The following is a 22045-nucleotide window of genomic DNA, read 5'->3' as shown; positions in this document are numbered from 1 at the left end:
TGTTCACCACCATTTATGATTTTGCCCCCATGTTACACTTAAGCATACCCCACTGACTGCAATTTTGCCCTATCATCTGCCTGTTCATCTTCACAGTCTTAGTATATACTGCATCGACTTGTGTACCAACTGCCCCGTCCTCAGGCCTATCATTTCAGTTCTGATGCCCCGCCAACTTAGTTTAAACCTTCCCCAACAACTCTAGCAAACCTGCTCACAAGTATATTGGTCCCTCTCATGTTTAGGTGTAACCAGTCCCTTTTGTACAGGTCATACCCTCCTAAGAAGCGATCTCAATGATCCAGAAATCTAAAACCTGGCCCTCCACACCACTCCCTCAGCCACTCATTTATCTGCACTATCATCCTACTCCTGCCTTAACTAGCACATGGTAATGGGAGTAAACCAGAGATGACTACCTTGCAGGTCCTGCTTTTCAGCCTCTTCCCTAACTCCTTCTACTCACGGTGTGGGAGACAGTGGCTTGATTCTCTTTAGCTGGATCTTCTTCAAATGATAAGCAAGAGAAGGTGTCTGAGAGCTGTAGCTTGGCCTCAGCAAAGTAGAGGTCAGTCTGTCAGAGTACAGCAGCAGCCTGTTATGTTTATAAGTGTAAAAAACTAATTGAAAGAAAATCACAGGAGCCAGGATAACGTGCGTGCTTAGTATTCCTTTAGTGAGGCACTCACATAGAACATGGTGGCACAATGACATATTCATTCACGTACTTATATATAACCCATACTGATTCATGTAAATAAGAATGCTTAATCAAACAATATATTTACATTAGTACTGAAATATTAAAATACACAACATTCCTCCATGCTCACACATGAACATACATACATACTCTGGACACTTTTCTTCCCTAACAATTGACTCTGCTCTCCTCATCTGATCAATGTGTTGTCTCCAGACTGCATTCGATAGAACCTCCACTGTGTAGGACAATGGTCCTGCTCTGTCCTTAATCTTTCCAGGTACCCACTTTCAATCATCTCTGTAGTCCCTTGCCAGGACTGCTTGTCCGGGAGTGAAACATTGAACCTCCTCGCTTGTGGAGCCTCCCAGTTTGTCTCAGCTCTTTGGCTTGTGTACTCCTTCTGAGATGGGGTTTGAGGTGATCCACGCGTGAGCGCAAGGGGTGATCCAGGAACAACATTGCTGGTGAGTTCTTGGTTGTAGGGTGTGCTGCATTGCGATCTGCAAGGAGGAAATTGGCGAGCTTCTGAGTCAGTGTTAGTTGATGTAGTGTGGTCTGAGGCATTGTTTGCAGTACATTCTATAGTCTCTGGACAAAGCTTTCCACGAAGCCATTTGTAGCTGGGTGGTTCAATGCAGATGTATTTGTCTTATTCCATTCATTTTCAGAAATGACTGAAATATTCCACAGCAAGTTGTGGTCCATTGTCACTGACTAAGTGTTCTGGAACACCAGTCCTTTAGGAGAGGCTGCTGAACACAAGGTGCAGCTCTTGGCATCTTCTGGACATGTTGGCATTACAAACAGTACATGATGAGCTGCTCGATCTGCTGGTCTTTTCCAGGCCACCTAGATGTCTGGCATGTAATTGCTCCAACACCCTCGCCCTCAGCTTGGGTGGTTTAACAACTCTCAATCCCCACAAAAGGCAACCCATGTAAAGAGCAAGTTCATTCTGGCACAGGCAAAAATCGGAGAACAGGAATTTCTGCTACACATTCCAGCCATTTTGGGTTACAATGTAGACCTGAGACAGTGTGGGGTCTTTTCTGCTTTTCCTTTGGATCATCTCTGTCATAATAAGGAGATTTTCAATTTACATTCGGGAGAATATGCTAAGGGGGTGTCCTCTATTGTAAGTTTTTCCAGATATTTCCATTTCCAAGGGTAAATGGGACAATCTATCAGCATTTCCATGATTGGTTGTGTTCTTTTATTCAATCTTGTAATTATGTCCTCCAAGAAACAGAGCCCACCCCTACCTGGTGCTGCTGCTATTTGTGGAGCACCCTTGTGGAATTAAAATGGACACCTGTGGTTGGTAATCAGTATTAAGGATAAACTCTCTCTCATTCAGGCACTGGTAGAAACGTTTTACACTCTAGCCCAAACTCAAGGCCACTCTCAATCTGTGGGTAATGTTTCTCTGCAGCGGTAAGTGAGTGTTCACTATCAATCAGTCATAACATGTGACATGACTGCTCCTATTCCATAAAGTGAGGCGTCACAGCCAAGCTTCACTGGATGATTGTGGATCATAATGTGTGACTACAGCGTCTGACATCACCACTTCACACTGCTTTGTCCATTGCCATTTCTTCCCAATTAATGAGTTCGTGCACAGTAGCCAGGTTTCTCAGGAACCTGTTATTGTAATTGACAAATTCTAAGAAGGACCACAACAGTGATGCATCCTTTGGCCTTGGGGCATCTGCCGCTGCTTGAATTTTCTCAGCATACTCACATAAATCATGTGCGTCAATGGTGTGACCACATTAAGTGATGCTTGGTTTAAAGGATTCACGCTTATTGCGCCATGCTCTGAGCCCACAATCTTTTAATCTTTTTAACACTGTCTTGACATTTTGGAGATATTCTTTGTCATCCTCACCGGTAACAATGATGACATCCAAGTAACACTGAGTGCCTGGGCAGTCTTGCGTCATCTGGTCCATAGTTTTTGGCCAGAGTGCAGACTGCAGATGCTACTGTTAAAAATAATCCTATGATAGCGATAAAGCCCTTTGTGAGTGTTTATAGTCAGAACCACTTTGCAGTCTTCTTCCATCTGTAGGTAGACCTCAGCTAAGTCCACTTTGCTGAAGGGTTTCCCTCCAGAAAGTCCTGCAAAGATATTATTATCGTGGGCAAAAACTGATATCATGAACATAATGCAGGAACATTAAGAACTGAAACCATTGTTGATTGCAGAATGTTTTAGGATTCATAAGGAAGGGGAGTCGATTTCATCTTTTGTAACTAGATTGAAAAAGCTGTCTGAGCATTGTTAATTCACTGATGAGGCACTGAGAGATCATTTAGTTTCAGAAATTGATGTTTATGCCATCAGGTTGGAGAGATCAGACCAGAGAGGAGGGTTGGGGTTGTTCAGGGAAAGTAGGGTGGGAGGAAGACAGGGTCAGAGGAATGGATGAGGGATAGAGGGGAGCCTGAGAGACCAGGGATGAGTTGGTGGGGGGGGGGGGGCTCGTGGTGGAAGAAGAGGAACAGTAGAACTCACTGTTATTGAGAGAGTTCTCAACCTGGAGTTGTTCAGGACCAAGATTACAGTTGGAGTTGGCCCATGGCCAAGAGCCATATGCCTTCCTTACCACCCTGTGTTCCCATTTTTGAGAACTAGGTACTTGTACCCCAAGGTCTTTCTGTTCAATAACATTCCCAGGGTCTGCAATTCTCTATTTATTTCTTGCTGTGGTTGATCTTTCCAAGATGAATCACCTTTACTTGTTCAAGTTAAAATCCATCTTGCATTTCCTTGCCAACTTTCCCAATTGGTTTATGTTTGGTTGTAATCTTAAAATCTTCACTGTCCACTATATCACCAATTTTGCTGTCGTCTGAAAACTTACTCATCATGCCACCTACTTTCTCATTGAAATGATAAATATATATGAAAATGTACAAAGGACCCAGCACTGATCCTGCAAAGCATCATTGGTCACAGGCTCTCAAATTCAAAGACAGCCCTCCACTAGCTCCCTCTGTTTCATATCGCCAAACAAATTTTGTATCCATTTTACTAGGACAAGCTGGATCCTATGTCTTCTAACCTTCCAGACCAGTGTACCATGCTGGGCATTGTCAAAGGCCTTGCTAAAGTCCGTACAGGCAACACCTACTGTTTTTGCGTTCATCGGTCCTTTTGGTCACCTCTAAAAAGAACTCAAATTCATAAGACATGATTTCCCACACACACAAAGTCATGCTGACCATCCCCAATCAATCCTCACTTTCCAAAATGCAGATAAATTGTGTCCTTCAGAATTCCTTTCAATAACTTTCCTGCCACAACATATTCATCTATTATTTTTTATCAAAGTGGATAATGTCACAACATTTCCAAATTGCCCTTGAGAGATTGATGGTTAACCTTCCTTCTGAACTGATGCCATCCTTGGTATGAAAATCATATTAGGTGTAGAATTCCAAGATTCTGACCCAACAAGGATCAACTTGTGATGTGTTACATGGAGACAAATGTGGGGGTGATGCGCATCCGTTTACCTCATTTTCAGATTTTAAATGTGTTTTTGTCTGTAAAATTACTTCAAAAATTATTAGCTACCAGAGTCTGATTCAGTTTCTTTCCTTTTATTTTGAATGTCAAGTCAAGTCAAGTCAACTTTTATTGTCATTTCATCCATAACTGCTGGTACAGTGCATAGTAAAAATGAGACAACGTTTTTCAGGACCATGGTGTTACATGACACAGTACAAAAACTAGACTGAACTACGTAATAAAAAAAACACAGAGAAAGCTACACTAGACTACAGACCTATGCTGGACTGCATAAAGTGCACAAAAACAGTGCAGGCATTACAATAAATAATAAACAGGACAGTAGGGTAAGTTGTAAGTCCAGGCTTCGGGTATTGAGGAGTCTGATAGCTTTGGGGAAGAAACTGTTACATAGTCTGGTCGTGAGAGCCCGAATGCTTCGGAGCCTTTTCCCAGACAGCAGGAGGGAGAAGAGATTGTATGAGGGGTGCATGGGGTCCTTCATAATGCTGTTTCCTTTGCGGATGCAGCATGTAGTGTAAATGTCCGTGATGGCGGGAAGAGAGACCCCGATGATCTTCTCAGTTGATCTCACTATCTGCTGCAGGGTCTTGCGATCTGAGATGGTGCAATTTCCAAACCAAGCAGTGATGCAGCTGCTCAGGATGCTCTCAATACAACCCCTGTAGAATGTGATGAGGATGGGGGGTGGGAGATGGACTTTTCTCAGCCTTCGCAAAAAGTAGAAATGCTGCTGGGCTTTCTTTGCTATGGAGCTGGTGTTGAGGGACCAGATGAGATTCTGCGTCAGGTGAATACCAAGAAATTTGGTGCTCTTCACGATCTCTACCGAGGAGTGTCGATGTTCAGTGGGGAGTGGTCACTCCATGCCCTCCTGAAGTCAACAATTATCTCTTTTGTTTTGTTCACATTAAGAGACAGGTTGTTGGCTCTGCACCAGTCCGTTAGCCACTGCACCTCCTCTCTGTAAGCTGACTCTTTGTTCTTGCTGATGAGACCCACCACAGTCGTGTCATCAGCGAACTTGATGATATGGTTTGACCTGTGTGTTGCAGCACAGTCGTGGGTCAGCAGAGTGAACAGCAGTGGACTGAGCACACAACCCTGGGGAGCCCCCGTGCTCAGTGTGATGGTGTTGGAGATGGTGCTCCCGATCCAGACTGACTGAGGTCTCCCCGTCAGGAAGTCTAGGATCCAGTTGCAGAGGGAGGTGTTCAGGCCCAGTAGGCTCAGCTTTCCAATCAGTTTCTGAGGGATGATTGTGTTGAATGCTGAACTGAAGTCTATGAACAGCATCCTAATGTGGTGTTTATAAAAATAGTTTGAATTTAAATAACCTGCTTCAGTCTGTAAGAGAAGCAATAGAGTATTCAATTTGAAAATAAAATTCTGATTTATCAAATAAATATATCAGATAGCCAGTTGAATGAGTGAATCAATATTAGGCATGAGACAAGTGATGGAAACATGAGAACATAAGACCATAAGACATAGCAGCAGAATTAGACCATCAAGCCTATGCTGTCATTCCATCATGGCTGATTATTATCTCTCTTAACGACATTCTCCTACTTCCTCCCTGTAACTTTTTGACACCTTTACTAGTCAAGAATCTATCAACCTCTACTATAAATATACCCAATCACTTGGCTTCCACAGCAGTCTGTGCCAATGATTTCACAAATATGCCACCATTTGGCTAAGTAAATTTCTCATCAGCTCTGTTCTAAAGGGATGACTTTCTGTTCTGAGGCTTCTGCACATCCAGTGTATCTCTATATCTAGGACATTCAATGTTCAATAGGTTTCAATGAAACCCGCCCCCCAGTACAGGTCCAGAGCCATCAAATGCTTCGCAAATGTTAACACATTTATTCCCAGAATCATTCTTCCCAGAACCTCTTCTGGACCCTCTCAATGCATGCACATTTTTTCTTAGAAAATTAACCCAAAATTGCTCACGATTCTCCAGGTACAGTCTGACCAATGCCTTAAAAACCCCTGTATTGCAACCTTGGTTTTATACTCTAATCCTCTTGAAATGAGTGCTAACTTTTCATTTGCCTTCCTTACTTCCGACTCAACCTGCAAGTTAAACTTTAGGGAATCCTGCACAATGTCTCTCAAGTCCCCTTGCACCTCTGATTTCTGAATTTTCTGTCTGGTTAGAAGACAGTCTACATCTTTACATATTTCCTCTAACCAAGTGCATGACCATACATTTCCCTGTACTATATTCCATCTGACACTTCTTTGCCCATTCTCCTAATCTGTCTAGGTCCTTCTGTAGACTCCCTGTTTCCTCAACAGTACTTGTCTTTGTACTGAAGTTAGGCTAACTGGCCTATAGTATCCCATCTTTTCCCTCCCTCCCTTAAAAGGTGGAGTGGCATTTGCAATTTTCCAGTCCTCCAGAACCATTCCAGAATGTTGTGATTCTTGAAAGATCATGACTATTACCTCCATAATCTCTTCAGCTACCTCTTCCAGAATCAAAGAATGTAGATCTAGGTAGTTGTCAACTCTCAGACCTTTCAGCTTCCCAAGTACCTCCTTAGAAATAGCAACTAACTCACTCCTGTTCCCTGACATTCTCAAGTTTCTGGTATACTGCTGGTCTCTTCCGCAATGAAAATTAACACAAAATTCTTATTAAGTTCATCCACCTTATCTTTGTCCATCCTTTCCAGTGTCATTTTCCAGTGGTCCAGTATCTACTCTTGCCTCTTCTTTACTCTTTATACATTTGAAAAAGCTTTTGCTATTCTATTTTATATTATTAGCTAGTGTAATTTCAGATTTCATCTTTTCTCATCTTATTGCTTTGTTAGTTGCCCTTGGGTGGTTTTTAAACATTTCCCAATCACCAGCTTTCCAAAATTTTTGCTATTTAGATGCCCTGTTTTTTGCTTTACTGCTGTCTCTGACTTCCCTGATCAGCCATGGTTGTGTAGTTCTTCCTTTAGAATTCTAATTTGTGAAGTTTTTATCCTGAGCCTTCTGAATTGTTCTCAAAAACTCTGGCCATTGCTGTTCTGCCATCATCCCTGTTGCTGTCCCCTTCCAGTCAACTTTGACCAGCTCCTTTCTCATGCCTCTGTAGTTCCCTTTCCTCCACTGTAACACTGATACTTCTGATTTTAGCTTCTCCCTCTCAGACTACAGGGTGAATTCTATCATGTTATGATCACATTGCTTCTTAAAGGTCCCTTTACCTTAAGCTCCCGAATCAAAACATTTCATTACACGATACCCAATTAAGAATTGCCTTTCCCCTAGTGGGCTCAACAATGAGCTTCTCTAAAAATCCATCTGGTAGGCATTCAACAAATTCCCTCTCTTGGGATCCAGAACCAACCTGATTCTCCCAATCTACCTGCATATTGAAATCCCCACAAGTATTGTAACATTATCCTTTTTTCATGTCTTTTCTATCTGCTGTAATTTGTACCCCACATCCGAGCTACTGTTCGGAAGCCTATATATAATTCCATTAGGGTGTTTTTATCCTTGCAGTTTCTTAACTCTGCCCACAACAATTCTACATAATCTAATCCTTTGTCACCTGTTTCTAAGGATTTGTTTTTATCTTTTACCGTCGGAGCCACCCCACCCTCTCTGCTTAACTGACTGTCTTTTTGATACAATCTGTATCCTTGCTGAATTCCCAACTTTTATTTTTCAGCCACAACTCAGTGATGCCCATAATATCATACCTGCTGACATTAATAGCAGCAGGGGCAGTGAATAGAAGCTATTTGATCCTTTAAGCCTGCTTCACCATTCAAAAAGATTGTAGTTGAAATTTGGCCTCAACACCATCTTTCTGCACCATCGCATATTCTTTATTTCTCTAATATCAGAAAAACCTGATTTTGGATTTGAATGTAACCAGTAACTGAGCATCCATTGGGGTAGAGAATTCCAAAGATTTCCTATCTTCTGAGTGAATAAATTTCTCATTTCAATCCCTAATGACCCACCAATGTTGAGGCATATCCCTCGCTGAGGAGTATGGAACCTCAACCTCAACCAGGCTCAACCAGGTAGAATGTTTTCCCTATATCCACACTGTCAACTCACAAGAAGTTTATACGTTTCAATGAGGTCAGTGCTTATCTTCTAACTCTAAGTAGAAGCCTATTGAATTTCTTCTCCAAGGAATCGGTCTGGTAAGTCTTTGCTACACTACCTCAATGTAGGCAAGTCCTTTCATAAGATATAAATAACACCAACTACAAACATCTATTAGCATTCAAATAAGATTTAGATAATATTTAATGGTAGAACTTAGATGTAAAATATGGAGGCAAGGTTAAATTTAGAAAACTGTGAAGTTGGTGAAATTGGAGCTATAGGAGGCGCTGCTGTTTCAGTCAATGTCTTGTTAAATCAGATAGCATTGCTTAAAGCAAGAGTAATCCATAGAGGAGGTGAAGCTAATGATCATGAAGAAAGATACAATATTTTGTTGCTGGTATTGACTCTTAGTCAGTGAGGTTAAAACCCTTGGGATCCAAGGGAAAGAAATGAATTAGAGCTAAATTCAGTACAATAGCAGAAAGGCTACGATCAAGGGGTTCCAAATGATTCAATGCTTGATCCTTTTCTTTCTGTATTATATGTTAATGAATTGGACAAAAATGTTTGAAGATAATACAAAAGTCGATTACATTGCTGACAGTAACAGAAAGCTTTAGACTGCAGGAAGATATTGATGATGTCACTTGTTCAGCGGAATGACAAATGGAATTTAATCAAGTGATGTAATACAATTGGGGAAATGCAGCAATGGAATCAAATCTATAGTAAATAGGAGGGTACTGAATGATGCAGAGGAACAGAAACACCATGGAGTGTATGCCCATTGATTATTAATGTAATAGGATGGATAAAGAAGGTGTGGAAAAAGTTTATGAAAGCTTATCCTCTTTCAGCTGAGACGTTGGATAAAAGAACTGGGAGGTTATGCTGGAACTTTGCACCACACTATTTAAGCTCGAGGACTGCCTATAGTTCTAGCAAATGTTTAACAGGAAACATGAAGGAACTGGTGGTGGTGCAAAGAAGATTTATAGAATGTTTAGGAAGGGGAGCGTATAAAGTATATCACTTAGGGAGTGGTGAGATCCGAAATTCATCTTGGTAAAGGCAGAAATCTTCATCACAATTAGATGATACAATGGTACATACTGTACATCACTAAAGACTCCAGCAATCTCCAAAGATGTACCATAGAGAGCATTCTAACTGGTTGCACCATTCTCTGGTGTGGAGGGACCAGTGCACAGGATCAGAAAAGGCTGCACAGGTTGTCAACTCAGCCAGCTCCATCATGGGCACTAGCCACACCACTGTCAGGGACATCTTCTAAAGACAATGCCTCAAAAAGGTGCCATTAATCAATAAGGACCCTGTCACCCAGGACATGCCCTCTTCTCATTACTACCATCAGAGAGGAAGGACTGGAGCCTGAAGTCACACACTCAATGTTTTAGGAGCAGCTTCTTCCCCCTCACAAAAGATTTCTGACAGTGAACCTATGAACGCTACCTCACTATCTTTGCTCTCTATTTGCACTACTTTGTAAATTTAATATTGTAACTAATAGCACACTGCTGCCGCAAAACAACAAACGTTATGACATGTCAGTGATCATAAACCTGATGCTGTTTCTGAACTCTGAAAATCTGGTAAGGCTATCCTCTGGAAGAAGGAATTTATTCTTGATCCTGAATGATTTATCTTGGGATTGTGATCCCTGGTTCTAGATATACCAGCCAGGGCAAACATCATTTCTACATGTCTAGTCTCATTCTATGAACCAAGAGAGTGCATAGGTCCAATCTGCTTAATGTTCTCAGAGGGTAATCACCACCACCTGCACCAGCCCCAACTTCCCCATCCCAAGCTGAACCTTTGTTGCCCTTCCTGTGTCACAACTGTAATTTTCTTAAGGTGACAAGAACAGACCTGTATACACTATACTCCAAGCATAGACATCAAAAGAGTTCAGATGCTATAAACATGAAATAACCATATATAACCATATAACAATCACAGCACGGAAACAGGCCATCTCGGCCCTCCTAGTCCGTACCGAACTCTTAATCTCACCTAGTCCCACCTACCTGCACTCAGCCCATAACCCTCCACTCCTTTCCTGTCCATATACCTATCCAATTTTACCTTAAATGACACAACTGAACTGGCCTCTACTACTTCTACAGGAAGCTCATTCCACACAGCTATCACTCTCTGAGTAAAGAAATACCCCCTCGTGTTTTCCTTAAACTTCTGCCCCCTAACTCTCAAATCATGTCCTCTCTTTTGAATCTCCCCTACTCTCAATGGAAACAGCCTATTCACGTCAACTCTATCTATCCCTCTCAAAATTTTAAATACCTCGATCAAATCCCCCCTCAACCTTCTACGCTCCAATGAATAGAGACCTAACTTGTTCAACCTTTCTCTGTAACTTAATTGCTGAAACCCAGGTAACATCCTAGTAAATCGTCTCTGCACTCTCTCTAATTTATTGATATCTTTCCTATAATTCGGTGACCAGAACTGCACACAATATTCCAAATTTGGCCTTACCAATGCCTTGTACAATTTTAACATTACATTCCAACTTCTGTACTCAATGCTTTGGTTTATAAAGGCCAGCGTTCCAAAAGCCTTCTTCACCATCCTATCTACATGAGATTCCACCTTCAGGGAACTATGCACTGTTATTCCTGGATCTCTCTGTTCCTCTGCATTCCTCAATGCCCTACCATTTATCCTGTATGTTCTATTTGGATTATTCCTGCCAAAATGTAGAACCTCACACTTCTCAGCATTAAACTCCATCTGCCAACGTTCAGCCCATTCTTCTAAACGGCATAAATCTCCCTGCAAGCTTTGAAAACCCACCTCATTATCCACAACACCTCCTACCTTAGTATCATCGGCATACTTACTAATCCAATTTACCACCCCATCATCCAGATCATTTATGTATATTACAAACAACATTGGGCCCAAAACAGATCCCTGAGGCACCCCGCTAGTCACTGGCCTCCATCCCGATAAACAATTATCCACCACTACTCTCTGGCATCTCCCATCTAGCCACTGTTGAATCCATTTTATTACTCCAGCATTAATACCTAACGACTGAACCTTCTTAACTAACCTTCCATGTGGAACTTTGTCAAAGGCTTTGCTGAAGTCCATATAGACTACATCCACTGCCTTACCCTCGTCAACATTCCTCACAACTTCTTCAAAAAATTCAATAAGGTTTGTAAAAATATCAAATTCAGGAAACACACAGCAAGTCAGCAGCATTTCTGGAAAGATAAACAGGGAAATAAGTCACCTTAAGAGCCGTTATTCTGAACTGGAAAAGAGAGGAAACAAGATAGTTTCAGGTTGCAGATGATGGTGGAGGGATGGATAGCGCTGTCTGATAGCACTGTTTTGCATCTTTTACATTCTTTTCTTTGTACTTCCACTCCAATTGTCCTTATTTTGCTGATTTTGTTTTCATTAGTTTGTATTCTCTCTCTAGTGCGTGAATCTGTCACTCTCTATCTTGTTAAACAGATAATTTCATCAACAACCTGCCACATGACAATACTGGCCTCGTCCTGTCCAAGATGTTCTTTTTATCCTATCCATTCTCTCCTGTGCTTTCTATAACCTCTGCTTCTCTCTTTCCATTTTACAAAAGGCTTTTGGCCTGAAGGGTTAACTGTTTCTCTTTCCACATATGCTGTCAGGTCCACTGAGTGTTTCCAAGTGCAGTCTCACTCAAGGCCAATAATTCCATTAAGGAACCTTTAATCTTTCATTCGCGTCCTCGTGCAAAAAAAAACACAACATGCATCTTCCTAATTGCGTGCTGACTGCACATAACTTTGAGTGATTGGTATACTAGGAAACACAGGTACTCTGATCATTTTTCAGAATTTCAATATGTAAAATATACTCCGCTTTTCTATTTATTCTAACAAAGCTCAAATGGAATGCTTTATTTCGTAGGACAAATTGTACATAATTCTTACAAAAGCATGAGATGTTGTACATATTTACAATCAATAAGTTCCTCAATTTGGTCATTACATTCATACATTGAGGTGATTTTTTTTACGAGTTCTCCACATAGGAAGAGTCCCACTTAAACTGTATGTAGAGGTGATAGATTGGTTTGTTATTATCACGTGCACCAAGGTACAGTGAAAAACTTTGTTTTGCATCCCATTTATATCGACCATTTCCTCACAACTTTGCATTGAGCGGTACAAGGGAAAAGGCATTAGTCTGATCGTTACAGAGTAAGTGCACTTCTGGCAGACAATGAGGCACACGGCCATGGCAAGGTATTTTGTGATGTCAAGGATCCATCTCATATACAAGAGGTCTGTTCGATAGTCTTACAACAGCAAGGTAGAAGCTGCCAGTGAGCCTGTGGGTACATGCAGTTGGTCTTTCATATCTTCTGCTGGATGGGAGGGCAGTGAAGAGAATATTCAGGGTGGGAGGGATCTTTCATTGTGTTGACAGCATTATTGCATGTGAAAAGTGTTGACGAAATCCATGGAGGAGAGGCTGTGTTTTGTGATATGCTGAGGCATGTCCACAGTTACTTGTGCTCTTTGTAGAGCAGTTGTCATACTAAGCCATGATGTATCTGGATAGGATGATTCCTTCGTCATTGGTAAATATTGCTGCGGATCAGCAGGTACATGACAAATACTTTTAGCCTCCTAAGGAAGTAGAGGCATGGGTACATTTTCTTGGATGTGGCATCTATGTTGTTAGTCCTGTACGGGCTTTTAGTGATGTTTAGAACACAGAACAGTACAGCACAGTACAGGTCTTTCAGCCCATATTGTTGTGCCAAACTTTTAATCTACTCCAAGATGAATCTAACACTTCCCTCCAGCATGGCCCTCCATTTTTCGCTTATCCACATGCATACCTAAGAGTCACTTAAATTCTCTAATATGTCTGCTTTGACTACCATCCCTGGCAGCACATTTCATGCACTGTGTGAAAAAAAAATCCTACCTCAGACATCGTCCTTATACTTTCCTCCAAGCACCTTAAAATTATCTTCTTTCATATTAGTCATTTCCACCCTGGGGAAAAAAGTACTGGCTGTTCATTCTATCTGTGCCTCTTATCATCTTATGCACTCTTGTCAAATCTCCTCATCCTCTTCCACTCCAAAGAGAAAAGCTCACTCAGCCCTTCCTCAAAAGACATGCTCTCTAATCCAGACAGTATCCTGGTGGATCTCTGCACCCTCTCTAAAGCTTCCACATCCTTCCTATATTGAGGAAACCAGAACAGAACACAATACTCCTAAGGACTGGAAGATCTCAAGCATCTGCACCTCAGCTCTGTTATAGCCTCTTGAGGAAGTGGAGGCACTTGTGTGCTTTCCTGGACATATTGTAGTATGCTCTAAGTTCAGCCCGAAGTCTCGGCCTGAAACGCCGACTCCATAGATGCTGCCTGGCCTGCTGAGTTCCTCCAGCATTTTGTGTGTGATGCTGTAAGTTCATCTTTTTTCCCAGCCATTTGGAGTCCTTGCATTAAGATGGACGCCTACTTGTCCTTAACATGCCTGCACTGCCTACTGCACTAACCTGTTATCCTTCTTTCACTCTAACCTGTTATCCTTCACTCCAAACATACATCTAATCAGTGTTCTGTTCCTGTGCCAAAATGATTTAAACCTTCCAGCAAGGCGTACCAGTTCAGGTGCAGTTCATCTTCCTTGTACAAGTCCCACCCAAGCCAGAAGCGATCCAAGTGTTCCCAACATCTCAGGCTTTCTTTACTACGTCATCCCTCTGGTTATACATTCTTTTGATTTCTATACTCAGTAATACATAGCATGAAAAATAAGCCAAAGGTTACAATCTTAGAGGTCCTGCTCTTTAATACTAGATAACACTGCAGAATCTTGTGCTTTTTTCTGTCCATGTTTTTGGTTCCAACATACTGTATATCATAACTACTAATTAGTTGGTCATCCCCAAACCCCCTCACCCCCATCCAGAATGTCTTCTAGCCACTCCATGATGCCTCTGACCTTGGCACTAGAGGAAGCCACATACCATTTGAGAAAGTAATACGCACACACAAAGTGCTAGAGGGACTCAGCACAGCAGGCAGAATCTAAGGAAAAGAGTAAGCAGTCAATGTTTTGGGCCAAGACCCTACATCAGGTGAAACGTCAAATGTTTACTCCTTTCCATAGTTGCTCTTCAGCCTGCTGAGTTCCTCCAGCATTTTGTGTGTATCACTTTGACTTCTAGCATCTGCAGACTTGCTCTTGTTTGTGATACCATTTGAGTCATCTTCAGAGCCATAGTAATACCCATCTACTCAGCACTTAGTTATATGCTTTAATTTAGAGAACCAGTTATCCAGGGAGCTTTTTCTACTAGTTACTGCAATATAAGGTCCCTGAAAGAATTAAAGCATAGTAGAGAAAGGTGTTCCTCGGCAATTCAGGAACAGCCTCTTCCCCTCTGCCATCCGATTCCTAAATGGACATTAAACCCTTGAACAATACCTCACTTTTTAAATATATATTATTTCTGATTTTGCACAATTTAAAATCTATTCAATATATACTGTAATTGATTTGCTTATTTATTTATTATTATTATTATTTTTTCTTCTTCCTCTATGTTATGTACTGCATTGAACTCCTGCTGCCAAGTTAACAAATTTCACGACACATGCCAGTGATAATAAAACTAATTCTAATTCTGATTCTGATTTCGAGAATACCCATGTGATTGATTTTTACCACTCAGCTACCTCCTTGACTACTTGAGTAAGTGGCAATGGAGGCAGCTGAGTGATAACGATCAATCAATAGAGCCTTGTCTCCCCTTTGGATGCTGTCCTCCAGGTCCTCCTTGCTAGGTGCTGCTCCTGAGTGTTGAGGGTTAAATCCCTTTTCTTTTTGATCACTGTGGAATTCATGTGTTTCCCAACAATCGGGTTGGTGCAGTTTGTGTGCAATTACTCATATTTCATTTGCAGAGACAATGACCTCCTGACAATTCAATTTTGACTGCCACTTACCTCAGAATAACCTGCAGGGTAGGGCAGATGGGACAGTAATACTTTCAATAGCTTTAAATCCTGCCAACACTTCTGATGTGTCAGTATAACAGGGGCTTATTCTTGGGGGTCTGTACCAGTATAAAACAATATCTCATAAAATGGAAGTCACAGTCTATAATCATAAAATGGATTCTAGTTTCCATTTCATTGCTGAGTTGGTTGGATTGTGGATAGGGTACATTCCATGACCATATCCGCAGATGATGAAATGAAACAAAGTCTGAAGGTAATGTTAAATTATTTTTCCAATAACCTGATTTATGATATTCAGGCTGGTGACCTGTGGTAGGACTAACTTTGGTCCCTTTAATCTACCTTTTGAGTTTTAATGAGGCCAAACAACTAAAACCACAGTGAAGCATCAATTCCACTCCAGAATATTTAGAGAGTATAACAGAGGTGAGAGTAAATATTGGCCTGCTGGAACCGACGCAGGCAAGGTGGTAAAGGGGACCAAGGCAATGGCAGAAAATTGAATAAGTATTTTGCATCAGTCTTTCTTGGGACATATTAGCAGTATGTCAGAAGTTCAAGAGTGTCAGGCGACAGAAGTGAGTGCAGTTACTATCACTAGGGAGATGGTGCTTGGGAAACTGAAAGGTCTGACGGTAGATAAGTCACCTAGGCCAGATGGACTACACCCTAGGGTTCTGAAAGAGGTAGGTGAGGAGATTGTGGAGGTATTAATAATGATCTTTCAAGAATCACTAGATTCTGGAATGGTTCTGGAGGACTGGACAATTACAAATGTCACTCTACTCTTCAAGAAGAGAGGGAGGCAGAAGGAAGGAAATTATGGGCCAGTTAGCCTGACTTTAGTGGTTGGGAAGGTGCTGGAGTTAATTGTTTAAATGTGCTTTTGAGTACTTGAGGCGCATGATAAAATAGGCTAGTCAGCATGGTTTCCTTAAGGGAAAATATTGACAAATCTGTTAAAATTATTTGAGGAAATAACAATCAGGTTAGATAAATGAGATTTTCAGATGGCCTTTTGCTGTACATGCAGCTGTTTAATAAGATAAGAGCCCATGGTATTACAGGAAAGATACTTGCAAGGATAGAGCAGTGGCTGATTAGCAGAAGGCAAAGAGTGGGAATAAAGGGAGCTTTTTCTGGTTGGTTGCCGGGAACTAGTGGTGTTCCACAGGGAACACACACAAAATGCTGGAGGAGCTCAGCAGGCCAGGCAGCATCTATGGAAGAGAGGAAACAGTCGACGTTTCAGGCTGAGATCCTTCATCAGGCCAGTCATACCGAGTTCTCCCAGCATTTTGTGTGTGTTGCTCGGATTTCCAGCATTTGCAGATTTTCTCTTGTTTGTGTTCCACAGGGATTGGGCGTTAGGACTGCTTCTTTTTACATTGTATGTCAATGATCTGGATGACAGAATTGATGGCTTTGTGGCCAAATCTGCAACAATATAAAGTTAGGTAAAGGGGCAGGTATTGGTGAGGGAGCAGGGAGGCTGCAGAATGACTTGGACAGATTAGGAGAATGGGCAATGGGCAAGTGGAAAACAGTGTCAGGAAGTGTATGGTCATGCACTTTAGTAGGAGCAATAAAAACATAGATTATTTTCTAAACAGAGAAAAGAAATTCAGAGGTGCAAAGGGACTTGGAGTCCTCGTGCAGGATTCCCTAAAGGTTAACTTGTAGGTTGAGTCAGTGGTGAGGAAGGAAATGCAATGTTAGCATTCATTTTGAGAGGACTAGAATATAAAAGCAAGGATGTAATGCTGAGGCTTTATAAAGCACTGGTGAGGCCTCACTTGGAGTATTGTGAGCAGTTTTGGACCTCTTATGTAAGAAAGGATGTGCTGGCATTAGATAGAGTTCAGAGGAGGTGCAAGATAATAATTTGCGGAAAGGAAGGCTTATAATAGGAGGAATGATTGATGACTCTCTGCCTTTATTCTCTGGAACTCAGAAGAATGAGGGAGGATCTTATTGAACCTATCAAATGTTGAAAGGCCCAGAGTGGATGTGGAGAAGATTTTTTCTATAGTGCCAAGGTTTTACATTTCCTACATTGTCTGTGTTATTCTGTCCTTTACTGGGTTCTTTAATGCACTTCTTTCTGCTTGAGTATGCCTATGTGTTAAAAAGCAGCTTTTGTTTTCATCCCATTCCCATTCCCCCCACCTTTTGTTGTTGCTTCTCACAATGCTATGTTGTCTTGTGGAACTTACGAGTCTTTCAACATGGGGTCAGATCAACTATTACTTCTCCTCTGGCAAAAAGAAGTTATGAGATAACAGTTGGAAACGTGTGATAACAGTAGAATATCCTGTCTTCATATTGACATAGACATTATTGGAAGAATCTAGTGTCAGCTTCTTGGCTGGAGAAGAGAGAATTGGAGAATTGCACTGGAGGTAAAGCCCTGGATTAGCATATCCTTCCAATCCTTTTTAACCTTCTCATTCATAGGCTCAGTACTACCACTCCTTCATTACCATCTGCTGTTGTAGTAATATAGTAGTCCTTTATCTTCTAGTTTTTTTTTTTCTCTCTTGGCTGCTACAGTTAGAGGAAGGGAATTCAAGAATGAGAAAGTTAATCTGGTCAACTATGACTCCATCAGTGTATTCCCCAATATAAGCAATGTAACATGGAAGTTCAAAGTCATTTATTTGCCAACATCCAACTCGTGTGATGAGTGTAGGTTCTACCAGAATGATTTGAGTCAAGACCTTATCCACATGAATTGAATTGCAGAGGAGAGATCTGAGTGACCATCTTATCCATTGAAGCAGCATTTGAATAATTGTGGCATTAAGGTTCCCTGGAAAAATCAACATTAGTGGGGATCAGGGAGAAAACTGTCCATTTGCTGTTGCCATACTTAGCTTAAAGAGTTATTGTCATTGAAAGAGATTTATGTGTTTGTGTGTTCTCCAGAGTAGCGTCTTAACTTCCAACTGTCTTCACTGCATCATCAATGGTCTTCCATTCGTTGTAAGTAGAAAATGGGAACATTCGCTGAAAAGCTGGAAATAGGAGTAGGTTTTTAATTCCTTTGAACCTGCCCCACTATTCAAGGGAAATAAAAACAGACATTAAGCCTTTTCAGGTTTATAAAAAGAAAGAAAGAGGACCAAAATGAATAACATCTTTCTGAGGAAACATGGGAGCAGGAAAATGCCAGATATTTTGCATTAGTTTTTACAGTACAGCATCCCATAAGTGCTCTTTAATGCCAGAGAGGAAATAAACACTGTCACTATTACTGGAGCTGTGAGACAGCAGCATTAACTGCTCCACCAATATTGAGGAAACCTACCTGATTTTAAAAAAATAGCCTATCGATATTGCCAGCTATAAATGAATTTTCAAGTTCAATGATCATTCAGTCCTACATGAATACTGCCAAACAAAACAGCCAAGGTACAGCACACATTACCAACAGCACAAAGCATAAATAGCACATATGGTTCCAATTTCAGAAACACGTACAGTCACAAAGAAAAACATAATTTAAAAAGGTTGAAGAGTGTGTCAAGTGCCTAGCTCCTGTTGCAGAAGGAGTTCTTGGCTGGTTTTATTTTCCCCTGGCTTTATTTTTTTCTGACGTTGCTCCTATTTTTTAAAATCTCACTCTTCATTGTTCTGAGGAGCCCATCATGTAGTTTCCATTAGGAAAATGAATATTCTGAAACAGGAGGAAGCATGGGAACAAAATTAACTTAATCTTGTGTTACTTAAGGTCTACACCACCAGCTCATCCATCCTTCCATAGTAAAAAAAAATGCATTTCTATGAATGTTCTACATGACGAACCATTATGAGAAGCCTTGATATGATTAACAGGAAGGACAGGGAGGGCAGTAACTAGAAGGAAGATTAGAGGGCAGTTGAAAAATATCACATTAGAATAGTGGGAGTCTGCAACTCACTGCTTGAAAAGATAATAAGTGACAATATCAAAAAGGTACTTAAGAAGAACTGTAGCTCAAACTGTATCCACAGATTAAGAGGTATCTAGCATAGGCCAAATAGATCCTACTGTGACGTAAATATCTATGATTATCCAGCACCTTTTATGACCTAAGGATGTCACAAAGTACTTTGCAGTCAATTATGTATTTTCAGTGTGTGGTTATTACTGTAATGTAGGAAATGTAATGACCAATTGCAGTAATCTGATAGTGAGAGCTTTAGAAACATTAGCTGAGCAATGAATTGTATTCACTAAGAGAGTTTGCCAGTACTTCCTAGAATTGTGTGACTGTGTCTTTAATGCTCTCCCACACTGTCAGCAAGGACATCCCCAACAGAGCTGCACTTCCTTCATGTGGGAGTGGAACTTCAACCTTGAATTTTGCTCAAGTGTTTGAACTCACGGCCTTCTAACCTAGAAATAACAGTGCTACCAAGCAGAACCCAAGTCCAACTGACCTAGCAATTATGATTGTAATAGAAGTACTTAACAAGGGAAATCCTCCAAGTTTAGTGCTATTATTGCAACATACTGGCAGTCCATTTCCACTGCTGCTAATCTTTATACCCTCAATCAAGGTCAACTTCAGAAAATATATTTTTACTCAGTTGAAAAATATTGTAATTTTTTGTATTTCATAGCTACTTTCCACATTGCCCTTTGTAAACTTTTTTTGAACTTTAATTTTCTTTCTGTGTTTACTGAGGTCTGTAACAGATCTAAACTCCTCCCCAAGTAGTTAACAACAAATGGAATGGAACTGACACCAGTAGACTTGAGGGTAAACTGCAGACAAGTCACTTTCATTGTTCAGACAGTGTCGCAAATGAATAAAAGTAAAATCAAATGTGTTGCTAGTGCAAAAAAAAACTGTTTTGGTGGTACAGTATTCACAGTCAAAGAGAAGGGTGGATCAAAGTTAATTCCGTATATTGAGGTGGAAAAGAACAAGATCAATGATTCCAGATGCAAAGGAGGTAGACAGACAAGGAGTAAAATAGCTTAGATCTCAAGTCTGTTGTACAGGAACCTAAAATATTAAATGATTTTTTTAAAATGACTGCAGATTTACTTTACACTAGGATAAACAGAGGTTACTAATTAGAGAAACGTTGATTTAAGCAGTAATTGGAGCATTGTTTCCATAAGAGATGACAAATATTTGGAGCATTCTGCCATATTGGGTGTTGGACAAAATGACTTCAGGGCTGTTAAACACAGAAGCTACAGGGATGGTCAAATAGCCTTTCATCAACCTTTTAGTAAAACATGTTATTTGGCCTTTGTTCCAGGACGTAGTGGTGCCTCTAACAACTGGGCCAAAGGTCACTACACTGAAGGAGCTGAATTAGCTGACTCTATAATGGATGTGGTGCGGAAGGAGGCCGAGGGATGTGACTGTCTCCAGGGATTTCAGCTCACTCATTCACTGGGTGGTGGTAGTGGCGCTGGCATGGGCACTCTCATCCTTAACAAGATTCGTGAAGAATACCCTGACAGAATGATGCTGTCTTTCAGTGTTATTCCTTCACCCAAGGTATCAGATGTTGTGGTTGAACCCTATAATGCTATCCTGTCAATTCACCAGCTCATTGAGAATACAGATGAGACATTTTGTATTGATAACGAAGCTCTACATGATATTTGTTTCCGAACTCTCAAGCTTACTTCTCCCACTTACGGTGACATGAACCATTTGATATCAGCCACCATGAGTGGTGTAACGACCTGTCTGCGTTTCCCTGGTCAGCTTAATGCTGACCTCCGTAAACTAGCAGTGAACATGGTCCCCTTCCCCCGCCTGCATTTTTTTGTGCCTGGCTTTGTTCCTCTGACCAGCCGTGGTAGCCAGCAGTACCGTGCCCTCTCCGTACCCGAGCTAACCAAGCAGATGTTTGACGCTAAAAACTTGATGGCTGCCTGTGACCCTCGGCACGGCCGCTACCTGACCGTCGCCGCCGTTTTCCGGGGCCGCATGTCCATGAAAGAGGTGGATGAACAAATGCTGAACGTGCAGAATAAAAACAGCTCCTATTTTGTGGAGTGGATTCCAAACAACGTCAAGACTGCTGTGTGTGACATCCCACCCCGAGGACTCAGGATGGCAGCCACCTTCATTGGCAACACAACAGCCATCCAGGAGCTGTTCAAGCGCATTGGTGAGCAGTTTTCTGCCATGTTTCGCAGGAAAGCCTTTCTTCACTGGTACACAGGTGAGGGCATGGACGAGTTTGAATTCACTGAGGCTGAGGCTGACATGCTTGACCTGATAACTGAATATCAATATTACCAGGAGGTTAGCATTCACGATGACGATGATTAGGAGCCCTGAATGTCAATTGTGAGATTCTAACTCTTAACAGGGAGGCCCGATTTTTTTCTCCTGCACTGTGCACATCATCTAATTTCAATGCCGTGTGAACTGGCTGATGGCCAGTACTTGATTAAAGATGGCTCATAGTACTTGATTTGTTAAGAATAAAATTAATGTGTGCTTTTTATTATTAATAGTGCTGGTTGTCCGTCATATCCAATGATGACAGAAAATTGTGTGGCAGAGTTGTTAATGTGGAAAAGCTGTTGCACTGGGGCACTTCCACTCTTTTGACCTCAGAAGTCCAGGTCCAGTTGTACAAACAGGCATCACCAACTGGGGTCTTCCTTGCTTGCAGTAAATGGCCATGACATCTTGTCATGCCCTTTACTCTCTATGGGT

The 22045-nt window shown here is 41.3% G+C and overlaps 1 protein-coding gene across 4 annotated transcripts in view; it reads left to right on the top strand.

The window, feature by feature from the left end:
- LOC132407651 (tubulin beta chain-like) overlaps positions 1-21783 on the top strand; it is a 33995-nt gene extending 12212 nt beyond the window's left edge. For all 4 annotated transcript variants that reach the window (XM_059994450.1, XM_059994448.1, XM_059994449.1 and 1 more), the window contains exon 4: positions 20622-21783. In XM_059994450.1, the coding sequence (XP_059850433.1) occupies positions 20622-21652 (1031 nt within the window). In that variant the 3' untranslated portion in view covers positions 21653-21783. The remainder of the gene's footprint in view (positions 1-20621) is intronic.
- Positions 21784-22045: the final 262 nt, after the last annotated feature.

Source organism: Hypanus sabinus, chromosome 18 (assembly GCF_030144855.1).
Source record: "Hypanus sabinus isolate sHypSab1 chromosome 18, sHypSab1.hap1, whole genome shotgun sequence".
NCBI lineage: Eukaryota > Metazoa > Chordata > Chondrichthyes > Myliobatiformes > Dasyatidae > Hypanus > Hypanus sabinus.
The sequence above is the reverse complement of the archived record's forward strand: the minus strand, read 5'-3'. Positions and strand labels throughout refer to the sequence as shown.